This window comes from Macaca nemestrina, chromosome 13 (assembly GCF_043159975.1).
Source record: "Macaca nemestrina isolate mMacNem1 chromosome 13, mMacNem.hap1, whole genome shotgun sequence".
NCBI lineage: Eukaryota > Metazoa > Chordata > Mammalia > Primates > Cercopithecidae > Macaca > Macaca nemestrina.
In genome coordinates this window covers 119,982,171-120,005,751 of record NC_092137.1, presented here as the reverse complement: position 1 = coordinate 120,005,751, position 23,581 = coordinate 119,982,171, and the positions used below count along the sequence as shown (strand labels likewise).

At 48.7% G+C, this 23,581-nt stretch overlaps 1 protein-coding gene across 7 annotated transcripts in view; it reads right to left on the bottom strand.

Annotated features, from left to right (window-relative positions):
- Window positions 1-10,282: 10,282 nt before the first annotated feature.
- CRACDL (CRACD like) overlaps window positions 10,283-23,581 on the bottom strand; it is a 146,127-nt gene continuing 132,828 nt past the window's right edge. For 6 of the 7 annotated variants that reach the window (XM_024795486.2, XM_024795487.2, XM_024795485.2 and 3 more), the window contains exons 8-10: window positions 13,852-14,021; window positions 12,593-12,737; window positions 10,283-11,115 (exon numbers count right to left, since the gene is read on the bottom strand). In XM_024795486.2, coding sequence (XP_024651254.2) covers window positions 10,973-11,115; window positions 12,593-12,737; window positions 13,852-14,021 — 458 coding nt within the window. In that variant the 3' untranslated portion in view covers window positions 10,283-10,972. The remainder of the gene's footprint in view (window positions 11,116-12,592; window positions 12,738-13,851; window positions 14,022-23,581) is intronic. The other variant, XM_071077279.1, reaches the window with a different exon arrangement.

The window sequence follows — 23,581 nt, the reverse complement described above, 5'->3', positions numbered from 1 at the left end:
AGTAAAAAATTAAAAAAGGAAATAGCTGGAGAAATGTACACTATGCAAACACCAGCCAAAAGAAAGTTGGAGTAGCTGTATTAATTTTAAAGTAAACTTAAGAACAAGGAAGATAATCAGGAATAGAGGCATTATATAGTAATAAAGGGTCAATTCTCCAAGAAGACATAACAGTTCTCTACGTGTTCGCACCTAACCACAGAGGCTTCAAAATACACAAGACAAAAACTAACAGATTTGGAAGGAGAAATAGAGAAATCCACAACTGCAGTCTGAGAGTTCAACACTCCTCTTTCAGTAAATGATGGAACAAGTAGGCAGAAAAATCAGTAAGGATACAAATGACCCAAACAACACGACCAACCAATTGGATCTGATTAACAGTTATAGGACTTTTCGCCCAACAACAGCATTTCTCAAGTGTACATGGAACATTAATTAGCCAAGAACATTTGCCATATTTTGGGCCACAGAATGCCCATGTAAAGGCAATATTCCATGTAACAGGTAGTTGTGGTCTGATCTGTAGCCGAGAAGAGCAGGTTTGGATAGTTTGAAACAAAGTTCCTCTTTTCTTTTACCTGTCTCCTTCTTTCCATCTCTGCTGCTCTTCAACTCCCACTAAGAAATACTGCATGGAAACATTCATGTAGCTAATTACCTTGTTTATTAATCCTTTCAACAGACATTAGCTAGACACCTACTGTGTACCAGGTGCACCACCATACTGGCGATTGACTGGGTGTAAAGTAAAAGATGGCATTGCCGGGGCTGGTGAGTGCCTCGCAAATGAAGACTGTAGCCTTCTGCAGACTGACTCAAAGCAATGTCCTGAGAAGGAGGGAGGGGCACAGGGACTGAAGGTATCGGAAACTAGGGAGAGCGAAGAGAACTAAAAATGGAAGATGATTCTTTCTCTTTCTTTCCTTTTTGTTTTTGGAGACAGTCTCGCCCTGTCACCCAGGCTAGAGTACAGTGGCACGATCTCAGCTTACTGCAATCTCCACCTCCCAGGTTCAAGAGATTCTCATGCCTCAGCCTCTGGAGTAGCTGGGATTATAGGCATGCACCACCATGCCGGCTAATTGTTGTATTTTTGGTAGAGACAAGGTTTCGCCATGTTGGCCAGGCTGAACTGGAACTCCTGACCTCGTGATCCACCTGCCTTAAGTATCAAAAATAAGCTGGCCTTATTTGTGGCTGACCACAAAGGCTTAGAGTTGGTGGGGCCCAAGAAGTCATCTCTCCTAGCCCAGACCTAGAGAGGCAACCCCAATCCTAAATGTAGACCACACTAGACTTGTACGTTAGTTTATCAGGACTGCCATAACACAGTATCCCAGACTGGGCAGCTTAAACAAGATAAATTATTTTTTTCATAATTCTAGAGGCTGAAAGTCAAAAATCAAGGTGTCAGCAGGGTTGGTTTTTTCTGAGGCCTTTCCTTGGCTTGTAGATGGCCATCTCTGTCTTCATCTGGTCTTCCTTCAGTGTGTGTCTGTGTCCTAATCTCCTTTTCTTCTTGGTACACCAGTCATACTGGATTAGGGCCCACACTAGTGACTTCATTCTACTTTGATTACCTCTTTAAAGACCCTATCTCCAAATACAGCCAATTCTGAGGCATTAGGTTTAAAACTTCCACATATGAATTTTGAGGGACCCAATTGAGCCTATAGTTTAACTCTGAAGCCCGGCATCCCATGGGAAGAGATCATAGAGAGAAGAAAGCTCTGAGACCCTGCGATGGCCAGAGCAGAGGTGTCCAGTGGATACACGGAACTGTTGCCTGTAAGGGCAGCAACTGCTGGGATCCAGGTCCCCTGCAGTCACATTCAGGATCCCCATTGATCCAAGACACATCTGTCTCTAGCCAGTGCCAGGAAAGCCGGCTCTGATCTTGGCCACTGACAGTTTAGTGCCCAGCCCTATATCCTTTGTAAACTCCTCATTTCAGCACCACTGGTGGACAGTGCTCTAAGTGGAAAGGGTAATTTGAGGCAGAGGCTCCGGTGGGCGGCCCTACACCCAGCGTTATGGCAGGCGTCCAGTCACTGCCTCCTGCTCTGCCTCGTGGGAGCCTGGGCAGCCCGCACTGGCGGAAGCACCTGATCCTTATAGATGAGATGGTAAGTGGGGCGGCAGGGGTAAGTGGTGATGAAAACAATCCCTCCGCCCGCTCCTTGGGAGAGATGGAGAATCTAAATATAAAGGCTTCTGCTCCTGAAAGATTGCGTTTATTTTGTCTAAAGGACTCCTTAGTGATTTGCTTCCAGTTTCCTTTGTCTCTGCAGCAATTTTGCATTATCCTAAGTCTGATGGCAGAATTCTTATTCCCATGGGAAATCTTTCAGGCGCAACTTGTTCTTTCTGGATCGTGAGCTCAATGTTGAATTTCAGTTTTTCTGCAAGTGGAATAGCAGCTGTCACACTGGACATTTGGCAGGGAGGGCCACTCAGGCTACAAGACCTGCAGGTCTGGAGGCCTCTGGCCTGCCTGCACACCTTCAGGGTGCTCTCTGGAGAGGCTGGGCTCCTGGGGCACACCCTAACCACAAGCCTGGCCGCTGCTGTTTCTATGCACCTTCTGGAAATCACACACATCTCTCTTTTCTTTCCATGCGAATAAGGATAATTTCCCAATAGAGAAGCATGGAAGGAAGCTAGACAGTGCATAGAAAGCAAATGTCAACCACACCTGTGCTGTCACCCAACACATGTGTTCAGCCTGCATTGTTTCTGCTATTTGACCCCAAAACACCTGTTCACCAGAGATTGTTTCCATTGATCAAGGGATAAATATTTCCCTCCGCACAGGAGTTCAACAGAACCAACTGAAGGGCTCAGGGGTGGGGCTGGGGGAGCCGATGTGTACAGGGCCCAGAAGAGCTGCCTTCTGGTAATAAAAAGCTGTCAAAGCATTCTGGACAATGACATTCTACATAAAAGCCTACTTGGGGGACTTTCTGAATGATTACTTCTTGGTAATGAATAGTAAGAAGAGCACTATGTAAAATGCCCCTGCCTTAGATGGTACCTGTTGTCATTCTAGATGCAGAGTGGCTCCAGGCTGGGGATGCCGCTCAGTTCAGACTTCCTCTGAGGGCGAGGATCCATACAGCATCCTGGAGGGGTGAGGTCCTCCTGCAGCCTGCCCCCTCAGGTGCCAGAGAGCTCACTCCTGACCGGATACCCTGTCCTGCGCTGAACAGCTCTCATAGTTAATACTTTTCTTTCTCTCAAACATTCATTTATGGTCCTGGTTTGTTCCCTGTGGCGTTATACAGAATGAGTCCACTTTCTCTTCCTCCTTCCTTCCAACAGCTGCTGTCAAAACCTCTCCTCCCTCCCCTGGTTTCTCTGAGCTAAGCCTCTCACTTCTGTGAAGTCTCACCCACAGGAGACTTTCTCGCCTGCCATCCTGGTTGTCCTCACACGAACCCTCTCTGGAAGTTAAGGATTTGTGTAGGGGGGTGCGTATCACTTCCGCCTACATTCCACAAGCCAAGACTTGATTGCAGGCCTAGGCAGATGTGTGTGTTGGGTGGGAGGGGGCTGAGGCTGGCGATGCGGTTCCCAACTGGGCATCCGCTTCCAGAACCACTCCATACCATGCGAGGGGACCACAGGTGTTCGAGGTATGCCTCCAGCTATCTCTGCTCACAGGCTGAGACAGCCTGCCATTCGGGAGGTGTTAAATAACATTTTCTCACACTGTGCTTACGCTTATATTCTTAACCCCAGCTAAAATGTTAACTTTAAAACAAGTAGGGATTTTTCACTTCAAAATACAGAAAAATAATATGAAAAACCTGCTGTTGTGTAACAAATTATCCCCAGTCGTGCTGACTTAATAATACATGCAGTTTCAGTGGGTCAAGATTTGGGAGCAGCCTTGCCGGGCAGTCTGACCTGGGATTTCTCATGAGGCTGCTGTCAGTGTGTCAACTGGGCTGCAGGCTTCTGAAGGCTTGACAGGGGCTGGTGGGGCCCATTCCAAGGCAGTTCATCCACTTGGCTGGTGGGAGGCCTCAGCCACCAGCACCAGCTTGCTGGCGCTGTGTGGGGATCTCCACAGGCTGCCTGAGTGTCCTCGAGATCCAGGGACTGACTTCCTTCAGAGCGAATGGTCCAAGAACATGCACGCAAACGCAGCGGTGTCTTTCATGGCCTAGCGACAGACAGCACACATCTTCCCATCACTCTCCCGCACTCAAGGGAAGGGGAATTAACTCCACACGTTGAACAGAGGACTGCCACAGCATGTGGGGGCATACTTTGAAATGCCTAAACTATTTCCATTTCAAACCTCCTCTATAGGAATTATTTTCCTGTCTTTTTCCCCTAGAATCTAATATAATAATTGCTGTCTTTGAATTTTTTTTCTTCCCCAGTTTTCCATTTAACAGTGATGCGAATCTAGAGCCCACCTCCCTGGTTGCATTTTTCTCAAAATGTCAGGGGTACCTCTATTTTCTCCCTGTTTTTTCTTCTTCTCAATGACTCTCTGCCTATGAAATAGACGAGCATCCCCTCTGACGTGTGCACAAGGACGCCTGGGTTGTCCTCAGGTGGGCAGCCTCACCCGAGTCAGAAACGGTGACGGTCTCAGGGAGAAGCTTATCCAAACCTGGATGGGGTATGGAGGAGGACTCTCTTCAGGGCTGTTTGCATTGTCAGTCCTATAAGATGGATTTTTTTTTTCTTTTGAGAAGTGTGGCAACTCAGGATGGATGGAATCACATGAACCACAGATCCTGTGGCTAGTGGTTTTAAGCACTTATCAAAGCATAGCCTTGAATGAGGTGGAGAACATTTTACTCATGACATTCTCCTCAGTGGGATGACTCCTTTTGTTCTGAAGACATTCTCTGTTAAGCTGCTTGGCGTGGTGTACGAGGGAGAGCTCAAGGCAGGCCTGATGTGCCTGAGACAACCAAGGGAAATTTGTCCTGCTAGGGAGGTGGAGCTGTGGGACTAGGAAGCTAGGGAGGGCCATGTCCCTCAGGAGGCATCCCCTCCTTGTGACCCCAGTCCCAATTATTTAATGGGTCTGACCAAGACACAGAATGCAGATATGCATGGAGTTCTTCTGCAGACTGCTGAAGGGGCCAAGTTCTGGGAAAAGAGAGCAAAACTTCCAAGAACGCACGAGTCCCAAGTGCAAAGGAGACGGTAGAAATAGAAGACCCAGGAACCAGGGGCAAAGTTTTGCATTTCCCAAGCATAGAATCTGCTGGCATCCAAGTTGATTTTACCTTGCTCTTCAGGGGAAAGGAGACTCCTGGGTATCTATCATATATATGGGCTGTCAGAGCGCTGTACACCCAAATAACATCACACACCCTTCTGCCTGAATACCAAAGCTCAGCACTAACACTCAAGCCACGGTAAGGAAAATGGGCCAGTGTCCCCATGTAGCCAGGGCAAGCACATGACCATGTCATCGTTACAGTGGCTCCCCCTTATCAGCTGGATCAAAACGTGGGGCTCCTATTGCCGGGAACCACAAAAGCAGCCTGCAAGTGTGGGTGCTTCTTCCTTGTCTGAATCTCTGGACGGCGAGGCGTGCTTCAGAAAGACCTGATTCAGCAATTTTCCCTTCTCTCCTACAAGTCTATTCCTATTCACACGTAAACCTGCTCTTGTAGCAAATGAATAGGAAAACCTTCTCTTGCCCCCAGCTACTGCCATTTCTTCTGCTCCTGTATTCATGTATGAGTAAAATTTCTTGGAAGTTGGTTATAGCTGATGTAGCTACAGGCTGGCCAGCTTTGACCTACTATACCTATACCTCCACCCCCACTTGTCCATAGGAAGGGCCCTTGTCAAGTCATCTGTGACTTTTGGGTTCCCAAGCCAATGGCTGCTCTTGTTCTCATCTGGTTGGATCTCTCAGATCCCACTCTCAGGAGATCCCACTCTCAGCGGGTCCCACTCTCAGCGGGTCCCACTCTCAGCAGATCCCACTCTCAGCGGGTCCCACTCTCAGCGGAGCCGATTCTCAGCGGGTCCCACTCTCAGCAGATCCCACTCTCAGTGGGTCCCACTCTTAGTGGGTCCAAATCTCAGTGAGTCCCACTCAGCAGGTCCCACTCTTAGCAGTTTCCACTCTCAGCAGATCCCATTCTCAGCAGATCCCACTCGCAGCAGATCCCACTTTCAGTGGGTCCCACTCGCAGCAGATCCCACTCTCAGCGGGTCCCACTCGCAGCAGATCCTACTCTCAGGAGATCCCACTCTCAGCAGGTCCCACTCGCAGCAGATCCCACTCGCAGCGGATCCCACTCTCAGCGGATCCCACTCTCAGGAGATCCCACTCTCAGCGGATCCCACTCTCAGCGGGTCCCACTCTCAGCGGATCCCACTCTCAGCGGGTCCCACTCTCAGCGGATCCCACTCTCAGCAGATCCCACTCTCAGTGGACCCCACTCTTAGCGGGTCCAAATCTCAGTGAGTCCCACTCAGCAGATCCCACTCTCAGCAGATTCCACTCTCAGCAGATTCCACTCTCAGCAGATCCCACTCTCAGCAGATCCCACTCTCAGCGGATCCCACTCTCAGCAGATCCCACTCTCAGCGGTTCCAAATCTCAGCAGATTCCACTCTCAGCAGATCCCTCTCAGCAGATCCCACTCTCAGCGGATCCCACTCTCAGCAGATCCCACTCTCAGCGGTTCCAAATCTCAGCAGGTCCAAATCTCAGTGAGTCCCACTCAGCAGGTCCCACTCTCAGCTGATCTCACTCTCAGCAGATTCCACTCTCAGCAGATTCCACTCTCAGTGGGTCCCACTCTCAGCAGGTCCAAATCTCAGTGAGTCCCACTCAGCCGGTCCCACTTTCAGCTGATCTCGCTCTCAGCAGATTCCACTCTCAGCAGATCCCACTCTCAGCGGGTCCAAATCTCAGTGAGTCCCACTCAGCAGGTCCCACTCTCAGCGGATCTCACTCTCAGCAGATTCCACTCTCAGCGGAGCCCCCTCTCAGCGGGTTCATCTTACACAGCTGATTCTTCCCTCTTCTTTCCAACACTTTTTCTCGCCTCACTTTTGCTTTCCCTTTTCCTTCACAGACCCTTTTGACAACTCTAGATCCCTAGTGCAGGAGTGTCCTAGGATCAATCCTGCCACCCTGCTCTCCCTTGTCTAGACCCCTGACTTCCCATCCTATCCAAATGCTGATGACCTGCAATTGTACAACTTGATATTTCCACTGAGATGTCTAACGGGAATCTCAGATTTAAGATGTCCAAATTGAACTCCTTTCTGTGAATCTCACCCTCCACATCCATTTCCGTGTTACCACAACTCACCCAGAAGCTCCAACCAAAAATCTAGGTGTCATCTCTACCTCCACCCTTTCCTTCTCACACCAACCATGTCAAACCCAACTGCATGCTGGATTTGATGCTAACTTTATTTTTGAGAGAGAGTCTCATTCTGTTGCCCAGGCTGGAGTGCAGTGGGGTGATCTCAGTTCACTGTAACCTCTACCTCCCAGGTTTAAGTGATTCTCCTGCCTCAGCCTTCCTAGTAGCTGGGATTATAGACATGCACCACCACAACAGGCTAATTTTTTCTTTTTTTCTTTTTTTTTTTTTGTATTTTTAGAAGAGACAGGGTTTTACCATGTTGGCCAGGCTGGTCTCAAACTCCTGACCTCAGGTGATCCACCCTCCTCAGCCTCCCAAAGTGTTGGGATTACAGGCATGAGCCACCGCACCTGGCCTGACACTACCTTTAAATTGTGGTTTGAATCCATCTGCTTCTCTCCACCTCCAGCATTACCTTAGACCAGGCCACCATGACCATTTTTATAATTAGATCACCTCCAGTAAACCTTTCACTAACTACCCAGTCTCACGTAGTCCTTCCGGCATGACCAAGACCTTCTGTTTTAGGCTCGCCATTGAACTTACTGCTATTTTTACTTCGGGTTTTTTGGTATGTTTTATATTTATTTATTGTCCCCCCACCATACCCAAATAAGACAGGTGTGGCACCAGGTTAGCCTGTTACTTGTTTGTTCATCAGTTGTCCCTAGGCCCTCACAGAATGCAGGCACTAAAGCATCACCTGAATGAGGTGAAGGAATGAATGAAAATACCACATAGTTAAGGCAGATGCTCACGATTAAAAATTACAAACGCCTGCCCTCCCCTTTTCCACTCTGTCTAAGGAATTAAAAGAAGAGGTGTCCCTAGGACATAGAAGCCCCCAAGGTCAAGTTCAGTGCTCTCATGTCTGGGTTGTCTTTGAGGCCACAGATTAGCCACTGCACCAGTGCTTTTTATTTAAAAAAATTTTTTTTCTCAGATGGAGTCTCGCTCTGTCACCCAGGCTGGAGTGCAGTGGTGCGACCTTGGCTCACCGCAACCTCCACCTCCCGAGTTCAAGCAATTCTCCTGCCTCAGCCTCCTGAGTAGCTGGGATTACAGGCGCGTGCCACCACGCCCAGCTAATTTTTTTTTATTTTTAGTAGAGATGGGGTTTCACCATGTTGACCGTGCTGGTCTCGAACTCTTAACCTCAAGTGATTTCCTGCACCAATGCTTTTTAAAAATGGGGATATTGGCTGGGTGGAGTGGCTCATACCTGTAATCCCACACTCTGGGAGGCTGAGGCAGGAGGATCGCTTGAGCCCAGGAGTTCAAGACCAGCCTAGGTAACATAGTGAGACCCCGTCTCTAAAAAAAAAAAACCAGAAGATTAGCCAGGTGTGGTGCACATCACATCTGTTGTCTCAGCTACTTGGAAGGCTGAGGCGGGAGGACCACTTGAGCCCAAGAGCTAAAGGCTGCAGTGAGCTGAGATTGCTCCACCACACTCCAGCCTGGGGGCAGAGCGAGACTCTGTCAATAAAATAAAATAAATAAAACATAAAAATGGGGATGTTACTCGAGGGTAGTGTTTAAAAGCATGGGCCTTAGAGTCACTTTCCAGGTTCATACCTGCTATAGGATCTTAGCCTCAATGTGCCTCAGTTTCCTCACCTGCAAAGTGGACATAAATACTTACCCTCAAAGGACTGTGCAGAGGATTCTAAACTACATATGAAATACAGAGCAGCGGCTGGCTCAGGAATTGCTCCCCCGTCTTTCTTCTTAGGAAAACTAGGGCTGGTAATTCCTTGCAGGCTTTTATCATCTCTGCTGCCACTCTGGACTTCCCAACATCGCCAAATTTCGGCGAAGGTCTCAGCTGGTTATGACAGAAGGGTCACCAACTCCACGCTGAAAGTGGCAACTGCAGGGCCACAACCTAGTGAATTCTCCCAGTGTCCTAAAAATGGCACCCTTCTAACTCACCAGGCATCAGAGAGAATTAAACCAAGTCCTCAAATCCACAGAGAATATCAGCATCTGCTTGAACAAAACCAAACCAAATACTTTTGATCTTGCAGTGAAATCTGCTGCCTCAAAATGGTTCATCTGAAATCACCTGCTAAGGAGAAATGATGGTTTGGGGTTAATAATAGCCAACATGATTTTTGCCAGTTAAAACAATTCACAGACGCCGTGGCTTTGGGAGCAAGGCTAGATGGATGGAGTTCTTGTGTTAGAGCATATTCACCATGGAATTCAGTATTGACGTTCTCTAAGAGAATGCAATCAGTAAATCAATTTGGTTGGGAAAAAAACTGACCCAGGACTTTCTCAATAAAGGTAGGCTCAATCAACTTGTGTAGTACTAACAGCTAGAAAAATAATATTCATGAAGATGGAAAATACAAGAAAAGTAGCAAGGCCCTAGGGTATATAAAATCAAATTATAGTATATTATGAAGTTGTACGGATTCTGATGGCTAAATGCCCCCAGCTATACGTATTCCCATGGAGACTACCTTGTTCAAAGGAACAAATTGGAACTGTTTTAAACAGTAAAGAGGCATTCTATAACCAAGACAATTCTGAGATTTCAAATATGTTTTCCTTCTACCTGGTTTTTCCACATTCCACATTCAGGGGTCAGACTGGCTGATGCACTAGCAACCCAGCTTTCAACAGAAATATGCAGGTTCCATTGATTAGATGCTCAAGAATGATAACTTCTAAGGAATTTTTATATATTCAGTATGTCGTACTAAACAGATGAAAAGAGTTAAAACCCTACATTACTGTCTGTCTTCAAAATTCTCACTGGGGGGAAAAAAACCTCAAAAACTCAAACTCCACAATTAACCCAATTCAGAATTTTAAATGAGGCATGTATGAAGCAAACTCAGTGCTGGAAGATGTTCTCTAAATCTGAGGAGAAATAACATTTACACTTAGAACAGAGGCATGTTTGAAACCTTTTATTAAACAGGCAATGCATTGTGCAGTGGTTAAAGACACAGATGCCTAGTGGAAAAGTTTAAAAATTATTTTGGGAAACAGTCTATGAATTGATGAACCCTGCCATGTTCCTTCATCTCCTTCTCAGAGTGGCTGCCTTTAGGAAAACAGATTGTTTTATAGCTGCTCTTGGAAACGGCATCTCTGTTTTGCCATGAATGTCATGCCTCGTAGTAAACATGAGAGAAGACAGGATCCACAGGCAAGACAGCGACCAGAGACATGGGCTGATCTCAGCTGGAAGCACAGATGTCCCTTCGCCTAGAAGGGCTTCTCTTCTGGCCTTTGCTGGGTGTCCTACTTACGCGTCCGTCCAACTTCATTTCTGTTTTCTTTCTTGTCTGAGGCTTCTTCATCAAGGGAATTCTAAAAGACACACGCGTATCTTTGGGCACAGGAACTGGTTCCTGGATCTTTCAGTGTTGTTCTTGTTTCTGGGCCCTCTGGCCCAGGAGTATGGCTGTGTGTTGATCCTCTTTGTTTTGCCTGGTTCCTTCCTCTTCCCCAAGTTCGTCATAACTTGATGATAAAATCAATCTTTAAGTTTCACGGTCTGTTTGCCACAATATACTGGCAGTTTTTTAACTAAGTGGCTTGTCAGGGTAGTGGACATGCTTTATCAGCACACTGCCCACCTATTTTATAATCTGGGGCATGTCACTCCAGGCTTGAGATTTCTTTCTGGCAAGTTCCATCCAGGATGGCTGATCTGTACTGGCATAACTGGCTCTCTTCAGCTGATGCAATTCCTTCTCCATCATCACTGCAGACTGAGCTGCTTGGAAGGGAGACAAAACAAACAGAAACATGAGCAGCGACTTCGGATTTTCCCTTAAGCCTCTTGCGTTTCTTGAAATAGACATCGAGGTCTTAACTGTGTTCTCGAACAGAAAATTCAATAATATGTGAACATGCAAGGAAGATTTGGGCCTAGAATATGTCATTTATGTGATAAAAAGACTTACGAACAAGTTCAAACAATTCTGGCAATGCAATGAGGTGAGAGAGACTTTGGAAATAAAATGGCAGGAGCTCTACAGATGGGCTGCACAACAGTGTCCCTCTACTTAACACTACTGAACTGTTCACTTAAAAATGGCTAAGATGGTAAATTCTGTTATGTGCCTTTACCACAATTAAAAAACTATAAAAATTTCCATATATATGCATTTTCGTATATATATATGTATATTTGTGTGTATATATGTATGTATGTGTGTATACATATGTATTTTTTGAGACAGAAGTCTTGCTGTGTTACCCAGGCTGGAGTGCAGTGGTGCAATCTCGGTTCACTGCAATCTCTGCCTCCCGGGTTCAAGCGATTCTCCTGCCTCAGTTTCCCAAGTAGCTGGGATTACAGACATGCACCACCATGCCTAATTTTTTTATTTTTAGTAGAGATGGGGTTTTGCATGTTGGTCAGGCTGGTCTTGAACTCCTGACCTCAGGTGATCCGCCCGACTCGGCCTCCCAAAGTGCTGGGATTATAGGTGTAAGCCAAGGCGTCTGGCCTAAAAATTTTTACATATCGATACATGCAACAACAAAGGCATATCTTGAAGATGCTATGTTCAGTGAAAGATGCCAGATAAAAAAGGGCACATACGTTAGGATTCCATTCATTAGAAATGTCCAAAAAAGGCAAATCCATAGAGACAGAGTAGATTAGTGGTTGCCTAGAGCTAGGAGTGGGAGTGGGACGTGACTGTAAATGGGCATGAGGTTTCTCTTTAGTGTGAGGGAAATATTGTAAAATTAGATTGTCATCATAGCTGTGCGACTCTGTAAATACATACCTGCTCACTGTCAATATACAGTCATCCCCTGGTGTATGCCGGGGGTTGGTTCTAGGACCTCTCCCACCTGCATACACCAAAATCTATGAATACTCAAGTTCTGCAGTCAGCCCCGTGGAACCCGCATATGCAAAAAGATGGCCCTCTGTTTTCTCAGGTTTCACATCCTAAGGATACAGGTAATTTTCCATCTGGGTTTGGCTGGAAAACAGTCAGCATTTAAGTAGACCTGTACAGTTCAAACTTGTGTGTTCAAGGGTCAACCTTATACTTAATGAACTGTACACTTAAAATGGATGAGTTTTATGACACGTAAATTATATCTCTGTAAGAGCTGAGTAGAAAACTCAAGGTGGCAAGTAATTCGCAAAAACCAAACCAAACCAAAACCCGAACTGCAGGAACGACCCAGGAAAATGATTTCAAAGTATGTGGTCATGTTTGCAGATTTCATACCCAAGTTCTGATGGGACAAAGAGATTCCTCTTTGCAGCCCCTCCTTGAGGTTGAGCTTTGCCCCCTGCTTCCGGTCCACAGCGGGCTTCACAGGGGTTATCAGGAAAGACTTGCTGCGGACAAAGTCAACTTGCTTCACAGGCTCCTGTTGGGACACAAGACACACGCTGCCAAGTCACCAGTGATTCAGACAGGGGCAAACACACCCAAAGTGAAGGAGCTGCAAGGCTGCCCGTCCAAGATGCTTGCACTGCTGGCACTTTCTTGGGAGGGCACCCTAGTGTCAGCTCACTAACACCAAGTGGTCAGATGCTGGTGCTCAGACTGGCATGCGGCCTTATCCTGGCACACGCATGCATCACGGCTTCCTTCCTGTCCCCACACCTGGCTTCAGGGCCAGATGGCAGATGGCAGGGATCCCATTTGGCAGTGAAGATGATTTGTTTAGAATCGATTTGTGATTTTTATGACAGTTGGTATAGTTACAGATGTCCCAAACCGGTTACTACTTGTTTTCTAAATGCCCCACGCCTGCATGAGGGTCCTCGAGTCTGGGTATAGTGGAGGTTCTAGTTAAAACGAGGGGAAGCAGGTCCTACTGCAGGCTCAGGCTCTCTTCCCCACATGGCTGAAACGCACAGATTTATCATGGTGCTATTGGGGGATACAAAAATTGCGAGTCTCGGCCTGATTCTAGGCATAGTTGTTTGGGCTGGTGAAAGCTGCCTTCCGTTCAGAGTACAAAACGAAACCACAGGTTCCAGCCCTGCAGCCGCAGGTGAGGAATGAGGAGCTCCAGCATGTGGCCAGTGGAGCAGCAAAGAGCAGGGCTCACTCCTCACAGCATGATGAGCTGGGATGGAGCTGTTGACATCATTGCTGTGTGTCTAACTCAGAAGTTATTTTAACCTCCTTCCATTTTTCTAGATGCTGAGCTGCTGTGTTGCCAAGGAGGCAGGGAGTAGAGAGCTGTCTGCACCGCCGAAGTGACTCACGTGCTTCTCTGCATCCCAACAGCTCAGCATGTGCAAAGGCAGGCAGAATGCTCCACCATGGGGGTTAGGATTTGGCAAGTCATTTATTTTGCTTCATTGGCCCTCGACCACACATCCACAAGCATCACAGGTGACGGTCCCTGTGACGCCCATGCAGGACGTGTGGTCCTTATGCGGTCCTCGCCCCAGCCCCAGCTGGCTGCTCCCTCCTGCACCCACAGAATGGAAAGCATCTGCTCTAAGCAACGGGGCTCTCTCGGGCACCTTGGCTTGCTTTCCTGGTTCAGACTTCAGGGTCCGTGTCCCAGGTTTGTCTTCCTGGTTGGGTGGCTGGTCCAAGGTCCCTCGCCGCTTCTGCCTAGTGACGGTGATCCAGGGTGGCACAGGCTGCCCATCAGCTCCAGGCCCTGTTGCTGCAGGCGGCAGACTCTTTTCTGTTGGGTAAAGGCACAAGATTATAGAAACAGTCCCGTTCCCTCTTCGGTTTCACGCTTTGTGTCTCCCGCACAGAGAACACTACTGCTTTGGTTCGGGGTTGCAGGGGGTCTGGGTGAGCATTACTTTCTTTAGGGGACTTTGTTTTCTTATTAAAGATGCATCAGAGAGATTATGCTCCTCTAGTCTGAGTCATAAAAAATTAAATGCAACTGCTTCTATAGGGTCTGCGTGTACTTAAGCCAACTTCCTCTTGGGAATCCCTTCTGGAAGGAGATAAAAAATAGTACACAAATAGATACAATTTCTTTAATATAATCCTGTCATTGTGGACATACTACCCGATTCCTGCTCAAATGTTGTAGACGCACTATTAACCTCTTGTCTTCTAACAACTGTGAGCATAACCTTCCCTTTGTGGAGAGAGTGACACCAAAGACTGGTCACAGTTGCTTTCCTTAATGTCCTAGAGAGAAAAGAAATAGTGCCTTTGAAACCATATGTTGGCCAGGTGTGGTGGCTCACACCTGTAATCCCAACACTCTGGGAGGCCAAGGCGGGCGGATCACCTGAGGTCAGGAGTTCCAGACCAACTTGGTCAACATGGCAGAACCCCATCTCTACTAAAAATACAAAAATCAGCCGGGCGTGGTGGCGGGTGCCTGTAGTCCCACCTACTTGGGAGACTGTGGCAGGACAATCGCTTGAACTTGGGAGGTGGAGGCTGCAGTGAGCCAAGATCACGCCACTGCACTCCAGCCTGGACAAGAGTGAGACTTTGTCTCAAATATAAAAATAAAACTAAAAAAGACACCATATGTTTTGTTGACTCTCCTTCCGTATTAACTGTGCTTATCTTTGGGTGGTGAAACTGTGGGTCATTCCCCTCCTCTTACATTTCAACTCTTCTGTATTTTCATATTTTCTACAATAAGAATTTATTACCTTCATCAATAGAAAAAGGAAATCTGTGGATTAAATAAGTGGCTTTTCTTTTTTTTTTCTTTTTTTTTTTTTGAGACAGGGTCTCATTCTGACACTCAGGCTGAAGTAGAGTGGTGCGATCAAGGCTCACTGCAACCTCCACCTACCAGGCTCCAGTGATCCTCCCACCTTGGCCTCCTCAGCAGCTGGGACTACAGTCATGCACCATCACGCCCAGTGAATTTTTTGTAGAGATGGGGTCTCACCATGTTGCCCAGGCTGGTCTCGAATTCCTGAGCTCAAACAATTCGCCTGCCTCAGGTTCCCAAAGTGCTGGAATTACAGGCTTGAACCGCCTCCCCTGGCCAATAAGTGGCTTCCTACAGGTACATCAAAAGCATAGAACCCAAGGTTCCCTGTGAGCCTGCTTCTGGATGTTTGCCTGCCACAGGATAAAACAAAGGCTGAAACTGATCTCCAACCACCTGGCACCTCTCCTCGGTTCCCTTCTACAGTGCGCCTGAGTCAGCCGGGTGACAACAGCACCGTTTCACAGCAACACATGCAGATGTCCGGGAGGAGTTAACATCACTGTTCTCTGTGGCCTGATGTATTCCACCCCTTGCTCTGGTGTGCAGAGGATATTACTCACTTTGTCTTTGTTTCTACTTCCAGTTCAGGCTGGAATTCTTTTCCCTTAGTGCCCTAGTCAAAAAGGAAGTACAAGGACGGGTGGCCACTGCTTTGCAAGCTACAGTCTCCTGCTGGGAGCGAGAAGAGCCTTCAGCCTCACACACCCAGGATCTCCCCTGGCCCTGGCAGCCAGGGACGGCTCCCACTCCTTTTTCTGGCTGCTCCCTGGGGCCTCCACCGGACTGGCCCCCTGGGAATCCTGCTCCATCTCTTGGACTCATCCTACCCCTTTCCTGACTCTTCAGTCTCTCCCTCTGCAGCTTTGCAGAATGCTTTGGGCTTCCATAGCTTGAAGTCTCCACGGAGCCTCACTGTCCCCTGAAGGCCCAGTTCTCCCTTCTCCTCTACCCTTAGCTCAAATGGCCTCTGCCTATGTCTCATCAGCCACTTCCTGCACCAGCCACGAGCTGACACCACTGTTTGCATCCTCCCAACCAACCAACCCCAAATCCCAAGGTCAAACCTGGTCCTCAACCTGCTTCACCCCTGCAGCTCTGACGTGGGTGCACATCTGTACATCCTCTCTGGGGGAGCCTGTCCCCGTGAGGCATCCCTCCAGCCTCTGAGGCCCTTCTCCAGGTCTTTGTCTGAGTTTTTTTCCTAATCTGGAACTCCTGCTTGCTCCTGACCCTCAGCCGTCATCGCTTCCTCCCAGCATTCTCTCTTCTACTCCTGATCCAACAGGCAGAACTGCTGAAATTACTAACACTTCCTAGTGTACAATCCAGTCCTACTTTCTATTCCCAGCCAGAGTCCAGCATCTCTATTCTCCTGTTTCACCTTTCTTTCTTCTTTCCATTCATTCAGTGTTTGCTACGGGCAAGGACTGCTTTATATTTGAGGTGGGAAAATAAACAACACATTGTTCCTTCAAAAAGCTCAAAGTCTAGTTGGGGAGACAAGATGCAAACAAGTAACTGTGGTAGAAACTGGAAAATGCTAAAATTTACAAAGGGCTATGCGGACACAGGGCCTACCACTGGTGAGTGGGAGTAGGGGTGCTTCTGGGTTGGGATCTGGAGAATAATCTTCCAGGCTGGGGATGGGGGCAGGTGGAGGAGTTGTGTAAACCAGTCCCAAGGAAGGGTCTTTTGTGTCTTTTTTTTTTTTTCTGTCCATCATGGGGGAGCTGTGGGAGTTTTAAACCATGGGCTCACTCTGGAGGTTGTGTGGAGAATCAGTCTGACTGTGGAGGGACGAGAGGCTGGGGAGCTAGGAGGGAGGCTGTGGCCACAGCTCAAGAGAGTTGACAAGGGCTTGGATATCCTGTTCTAGAATCCTCCCTGCTGGTTCACCAGGGCCCCCAGACACTACCTCCTCCATCAAGTCTGTTCTGGTCAGTCTCTCTCCTAAGTCCTCTGTAACCTCTTGAGAAACTTGCCTCACTGTGTTTGGTACTAGACATATTTGCTAGCTGAGCATCTACCCCACTGAAGTAGACCTTTGGTCATAAGCATTTCTTACTACCGAACAAACACACGCCATAGACTATGTGCAGATACAGTTCTAAACGCTGAGCTTGGCAAGAGGTTAATTTTCTTTTCCTTACATCAAGAGCATGCTGGCAGAATTCCATCCCGGCCACAGAAAGGTCACCTGCTGCTGCCTGTCTGTCGGGTAGGAATGTTTCCAGCTGTACTGTGTGTGTGTTTACGCGTGTGTCTGTGTTCACGTGCAGACCCACAGGAGTGGGCTGGTGCCCTGGCTGGGCCAGGCTGTGCTGCTGTGGGGTAAGGCAACCTGCAATAGCAGCATCACCAAGCAGTGGGCCAGTTTATGACCACACCACCATTTCTCTTTTTGGTTCCTGCCTCTTTCTCTGCAACTGCTGGTCTTTCCTTTTATTCTGTATTCTCTTCTTTCTCACCTTTTTCCTTGTCAGGAATGCAAGACCCTTGTAATCTCCAGACTTTGTTACAGGGACTGTCCAGGGCCACCCTCATAGGCAGAGGAGTGCAGGAATGGCAAATGGGGGTCTAGACACCAGGAAAAAGGGAGAAAACCCACTCCAGCTCCCTAATGTAGTTCACAGATGCCTGAGATTCCACCTGGAGCCTCTCAGCAGGTAAGCTGAGAAAGGGGTGATGGGCTGAGCATCACCTTCCACAGTGCTGAGACTCAGAGACGCTGCGCCTTTGTCCCCAGTGAGCACAGGCAGAGCAGCTGTGTGATGAGCCACCCTGCTCTGTGCGAGGGGCCTAGGAGGCCTCTCCGAACCGTATGCTCACCTCCTGTGCTTGGCAGCCACACTGGCAGTGCAGGAGCTCTGGGATCTGCCCCATACTCCACCCGGGGAGGGCAGGAGAAGGGGCTGAAGCCCCGGCAATGTGCGGGGTAAAGGCAGGCTTCAGAGGCCAAAGACCTTACAACGTGACTGCTCAAGCATGAACACTCAGGGTCGAGGCTGCACCATAAAATAGCTTCTGAGATTAAACATGTTCAAAATGTCATTAATCCCGGGATAATGCAGACGTGGCCTCAGCTCAGATAAATCAGTTGAAAACACTCCTTTGTTTACCTCTTCCTGCCTCCATACACAGACAACGTTAATCTCCCGGGGATTTGGCTAAAGACTCTGACATCTCGATTTCTCCTCTCCAACTGGCAATGAGTTTAAGCTGTCAAGTGTGCCTGGGTTTGCAGCAAACAGCCCAGGAGCATTTCTCACAGGCCAGGGACCAGCAATTCCGGGTCTGTGTCTGTGTGAGCGCCTCTGCGGATTGTGGAAGAGCCAGATTCCCCGTGCAGTGCAGCTGCCCTGGGAGGAAGGGTAGCAAGTTTGGTTTGCTGCAGGGCAGATGCAGCAGGACTCCCCTGAAGGCATGGTGCAGAGGGTGCAGGAAGCCGGGACGGCAACAGAGCTCCTCCCGTTTAACTCATAGGAAACCAACTTTGGATCAGAGAAAATAGTACGATGTCATTTAAGGATAGGATTCCTTCAAAGGAGCAGGTGGTAAGCTTGTTCCTCTCCAGATTCCTCCTTCTCCTTAACATGCCCCCTGCAGTCCAGGATCGATTCTGAAAAGGACGTTGCTCCAGCACTAACTTCTGAGGGCCCCTGTTCTTGGGGTTGGGCTCAACGGGCTATGCTAATGAAGGTTTCCTCCCTGGGGCCAGGGCAACGGAGCTGCTAACGATGTGACCCTGGGGCCCGCAGAGTTAGTTTAGGGCCTCAGGCTAGTGCTCTTGGGCAAATTCCAGGACCTCCCTGAGACTCATTTCGGTGTAATATGAAGAAACAGAAGTCTCTACACCTCCCAGTCAGACTGTAAAGATTCCATGAGATAACCCACTGTCTACACCTCCTGCTGTGGTTATGAAGATTTCTTGACATAACCCACTATCTATACTTGCCAGCGTGGTGTGAAGATTCTATGACATAATCTACGACCTAGGCCTCCCAGTGTGATTGTGAAGTGAAACAGCCACTGTCTATACCTCTCAGTGTGGTTGTGAAGGTCAGGTGGAACATCCACTGTCTACACTTCCCAGCATGGCTGTGAAGATTGTGTGAGAATCCAGGGAAAGCCGTTAGTGCGGTACCCGGTGTTAGCTGCTGCTGCCACAATAGCTGCTGTTGTTATGTGGTTGTTGCTAGTGTTGTTATCACTGTTCCCGCTGGAGGAGGGGTGGAGAATTTTGGTCAACCCTTACCCCGGAGCTGATGCAGACCAGTGAGCCATTCTGCCATGACAGTGAGCCCTCGTGGCTCTTGTGATAAGAAAAGCACGGCAAGCACTGGGTTGCACCCCAGCCTCTTGCAGGGCCAGGCAGCCAGGCTGACTCTTGGCTCCCTGAGAACATCGTCCATGGGTTCTAGCAGACCGTCTTAATGCTGTGTGTGTGCCAGTCTGCCTGCAAGCCCTGCAAGGGCAGGTGCCTCATCCTGGTCACGTCTGCCACAGCATGTGAGAGCCAGTGGGTCTGATCAGGGCTGCCCTGTTGGTGCTGCATCGTGGGGGAGCCTGGCCCAAGCCACACCAGTGTGCACCGTAGTCCCGCTATCCACAGCAGCACTCTCTCCTCCATGCACACGCTGTGTGTTAGGTGAGCCTGGCCATCCCGGATGCAGGACACACTGCCCGAGATGAGACCCCACTTTTCATCTGCATTCTCAGGAATCACTCTTAAAATACCCCCTCACACAGAACTCTAAATACCCTGTACGAGAGAACCACAAAGTTTTCAGACCCACATTTGGCATTATTACTGAGCTATTTGTATTCGGGAAGATTTAAAATGAACCGTTTCAAAAATCCTCAATGTTACACCATTTCTAGAGATGTTCAACGACACCTACGTGGGACAGGTTCGTTTTATCACTTCACTTTGACTTTCTGATTGGTGATGGTTAGTTCTTTTAGTGCCTATTAAAATTCAGCCTTAAGGTACTGTTTTTTTCCTTCAGAAAAACTTCTGTAATGACCAGTTGAGGGGCCAGGGTGGGACCCCAGTGGTGGACCACACCCCGTATGACACTAGGGACGCAGCTGTTAAGTCTGGAAGCTGAGGGCTGTCAAAGGACACAGTCTCCCCAGAGGCAGCGAGCTGTAGCACAGTGTAAATTCCCAGGTTCCTTGCCTTTTGACCAACGATGTAAAGCAGAGGCTCTGCCTTAAGGTAAGGCAGCAGGATTTCCAGGCCTCTAAAAAATTTGGTATATGGTATCCTTTCTGAAGCACCAATTTTTTCAGCCTCCCAAGTAGCTGGGACTACGGATGCGAACCACATGCCTGGCTAATTTTTTTTTTTTTTTTTTGAGATGGAATCGCTCTCTGTCACCCAGGCTGGAGTGCAGTGGTGCAATCTCGGCTCACTGCAAGCTCCACCTCCCGGGTTCAAGCTATTCCCTTGCCTCAGTGTCCTGAGTAGCTGGGACTACAGGCGCCCGCCACCTCGCCCGGCTAATTTTTTGTACGTTTTAGGAGAGACAAGGTTTCACCGTGTTAGCCAGGATGGTCTGGATCTCCTGACCTCGTGATCCACCTGCCTTGGCCTCCCAAAGTGCTGGGATTACAGGCATGAGCCACTGCGCCCAGCCATGTCTGGCTAATTTTTTAAAAATTAATTATTGTAGAGATGGGGTCTCGCTGTGTCACCCAGGCTGGTCTCAAATAATCTTCTCACCTCTGCCTCCCAAAGTGCTGGGGTTATGGGTGTGAGCCACTGCGCCTGGCCTGATGCAGCAATTTCTAAGAAACTTTTTCTTTTCATACCATTTCTTTCTTGTTCATAGAAGTACACGAGCATATTGTACAGATTTAGAAAGTAGATAAAAGTATAAAGGAGAAAAAAGCTTCCCATAAATCAACCACCCAAGGGAGCTGTGTGAACACTTCATACTCTGGCATACACTACTTCCAATTTTCTCCGTTATGCTGCCATCCTAAAAATGCACATCAACAGCTCATTCCCAGGTCTTCACAACGTTCTCTGTGGAAGAGAGGCCTGAGTTTGCTCAGACTTCGGATCTAAAGTGGATGCATCATCGCCGTTTCTCACAGCCAGCTGAAGCTAGCACAGTCACTGTGCCTCGGTGCTTCGACAGATAGAGCCGCGGTCCTCTGTTCTGCCTGCCTTCCAGGTCCACTGCCACGGCCGTGGCTGACCTGGTGGAAATGGGACCCGACTACAGACACTAAGAGGACTTCTGGGGCAGAGGTGGGCCCGGGCCCTGGGGACACATGGGGCCACAACACCGCTGCAGGGTTTCTCAGGCTTCCTAGATAAACAACTTGAGGGGTTTTGTTTTTTAAAAGCCATTTATTGATTCTTTTGTCAGTCTTGACTCACAGGCTGCTCCTGATCAATACATGCTGGCAAAGTCTACAGTCGCTCGTCATCACATCTGTCCCAGAGCTAGGCTGTGTGATCCCACTGTGGAACTCGGGGTGGTAATGCTCACCCAAGCCTTCTTCTCAAGACCGTGCTGAGCATTTTGAGACCGAGCAAGAGCTTTTCACTGGGCAGGCCCCCACTGTTAATGACAGGAGACGGGGCTGTGTCCCAGTTCCACCTCAACTTAAGCTTACCGCCATTCCTTCCTCTCCTCATTCAACAAATCGAGTCAATCATTGCTGTGCGCTGACTCCGTATTTGAGAATTCGCCTACTCGCTAAAATACATTTGTAATCCCCAAATCAATACACGTGGTGTTGGCATGGTCATTGGCAGACATGTGCAGGGCAGCAAAAAATTTGAGTTTCCCAAGGTGCAAGTTCCCAGCTGAGGTCAGGCAGTGACACGCTACCTTACTGTTTTAGCTCTTACGCCGCACACAGTATTTTTTTTTTGTAGTCTACTCAGGGCCACATTTTTGGGCACTAGGTTTTCTTGTGATTCTGCTGGTTAGGCCCCCAAGTGGAGGGCTCATGCGTTCCTAAGCCCAAGGAGGCTGTGATGCACCTAACAGAGACAATGTGTATGTCAGATAAACTTCATTCAGGCATGAATTACAGTGCTGTTGGCGGTGTGTTCAGTGTCAATGCATCAAAAACATATATTAAATAAAGCATCTTTAAACAGAATTACACATAAAACAAGGTTATGTGTCGATCTATTGATGCTGTGGCAGGAGGCACACAGGAAGCTAACCTTGCATTTCCTCCAGGAGCAGTGGCTCAGTATTTGCTAAGTTAGCTTGCGGTGACTTTTCAGAACATAACTTCCTTAGACCATGAGAACGGACTGGACCTGGTGAGTGCCCACCAGGTACCAGGCCCTGGGGAAGGTGCTGAGTCTAGACAGGAAGGATTTTTGAATCCTTCTCTCCAGTGCATGGAGACAGGCTCTCCTGCAAGAGCCATCAGGACCAGAGGGATCCACTGACAGCCACCATGGTCCACAATCAGGAATGAGTTCCAGAGTCTGCTGAAAGCGGACACGGCAGGGCCTCTGGGGGGCTGGTCTCATTCTGTTTCTTGGTCTGGTGTGTTCAGTGGAAATGCACTGAGCTACATACACAGGATCTGTGCACTTCTCTGTATGCATATTATTCTTCAATTAGAAGTAAAAGCACACAAATAACAAAAAACACCCTAAGATAGGAGTCACTAGGTGCTTGAGAGTGACCAGGAAGAAGAGCCTAGCTCCCTGTGCAAGTACAGAGTGAGGCAAGTTTGCACACAGCGCTCTTTCCACACTGCGATTAAGCAAACTGCCCCGGATGCCCTCACCAGCGGACCCTTTCCACCGCTTCACTACCCCACAGCCTCAAGGGCACCGTCCCTAGGGCCTCACCCCCTTTGCCTTTTGTAAGCACTGCCTCCCTCATCCACACAATCTCCCTCTTCCCTCCACCCTCCAGAGCCTCCCCCCCTCCTGCTCCACCTCCTCTCCTAGGTGGAAATGCACCACTCGGCCAGTGCAGAGGCTCTGACTCCACACAGACTCACTTTACAGCCTAGGGGCAAACAGAAGGACACTGTTTCTGGGAGCTTCTTTCCCAGCCACCTGCATGGGGCTGCCAGGGCCAAACTGCCCTCATCCCTTACGTGACTCCCAGGTCAGGAGGCACTGCCAAGGGCTCCTCAGCCGGCTCTCCTGCTTTCCCAGGCCAGGCTTTCTGTGGTTTGAATTTCCCAGCTGATGCTCAGAAACCTGCCTTCTCCTGGCCTACATATCTCTTTTCACACAAGCTTCAACTCCACATGGCAGAAAGACAAAAGCCACGGCTGCTTTAATAGCCCTAGTAGCACGCTTCTATCCTAAGAGGCGAGGCAGTGAGGGCCCGGAGGCGCCGTCCTCCCGGTGAAACGGCTGAGGGAGTCAGAGAGTCTCCCGGTGGCAGCACGTATTTCCGAGGGCCTCACCCGGTAGCGTGTTCATCACGGGGTGGGGGTGAGTATCGGTCCTCGTCCCAGGGCAGGAGCTTGCTCAGGTCCCCACCGTAGAAACCAATGTGAGTTCTTCCCAAACGGGGCCCCGGGATCTGCTTTGGTTG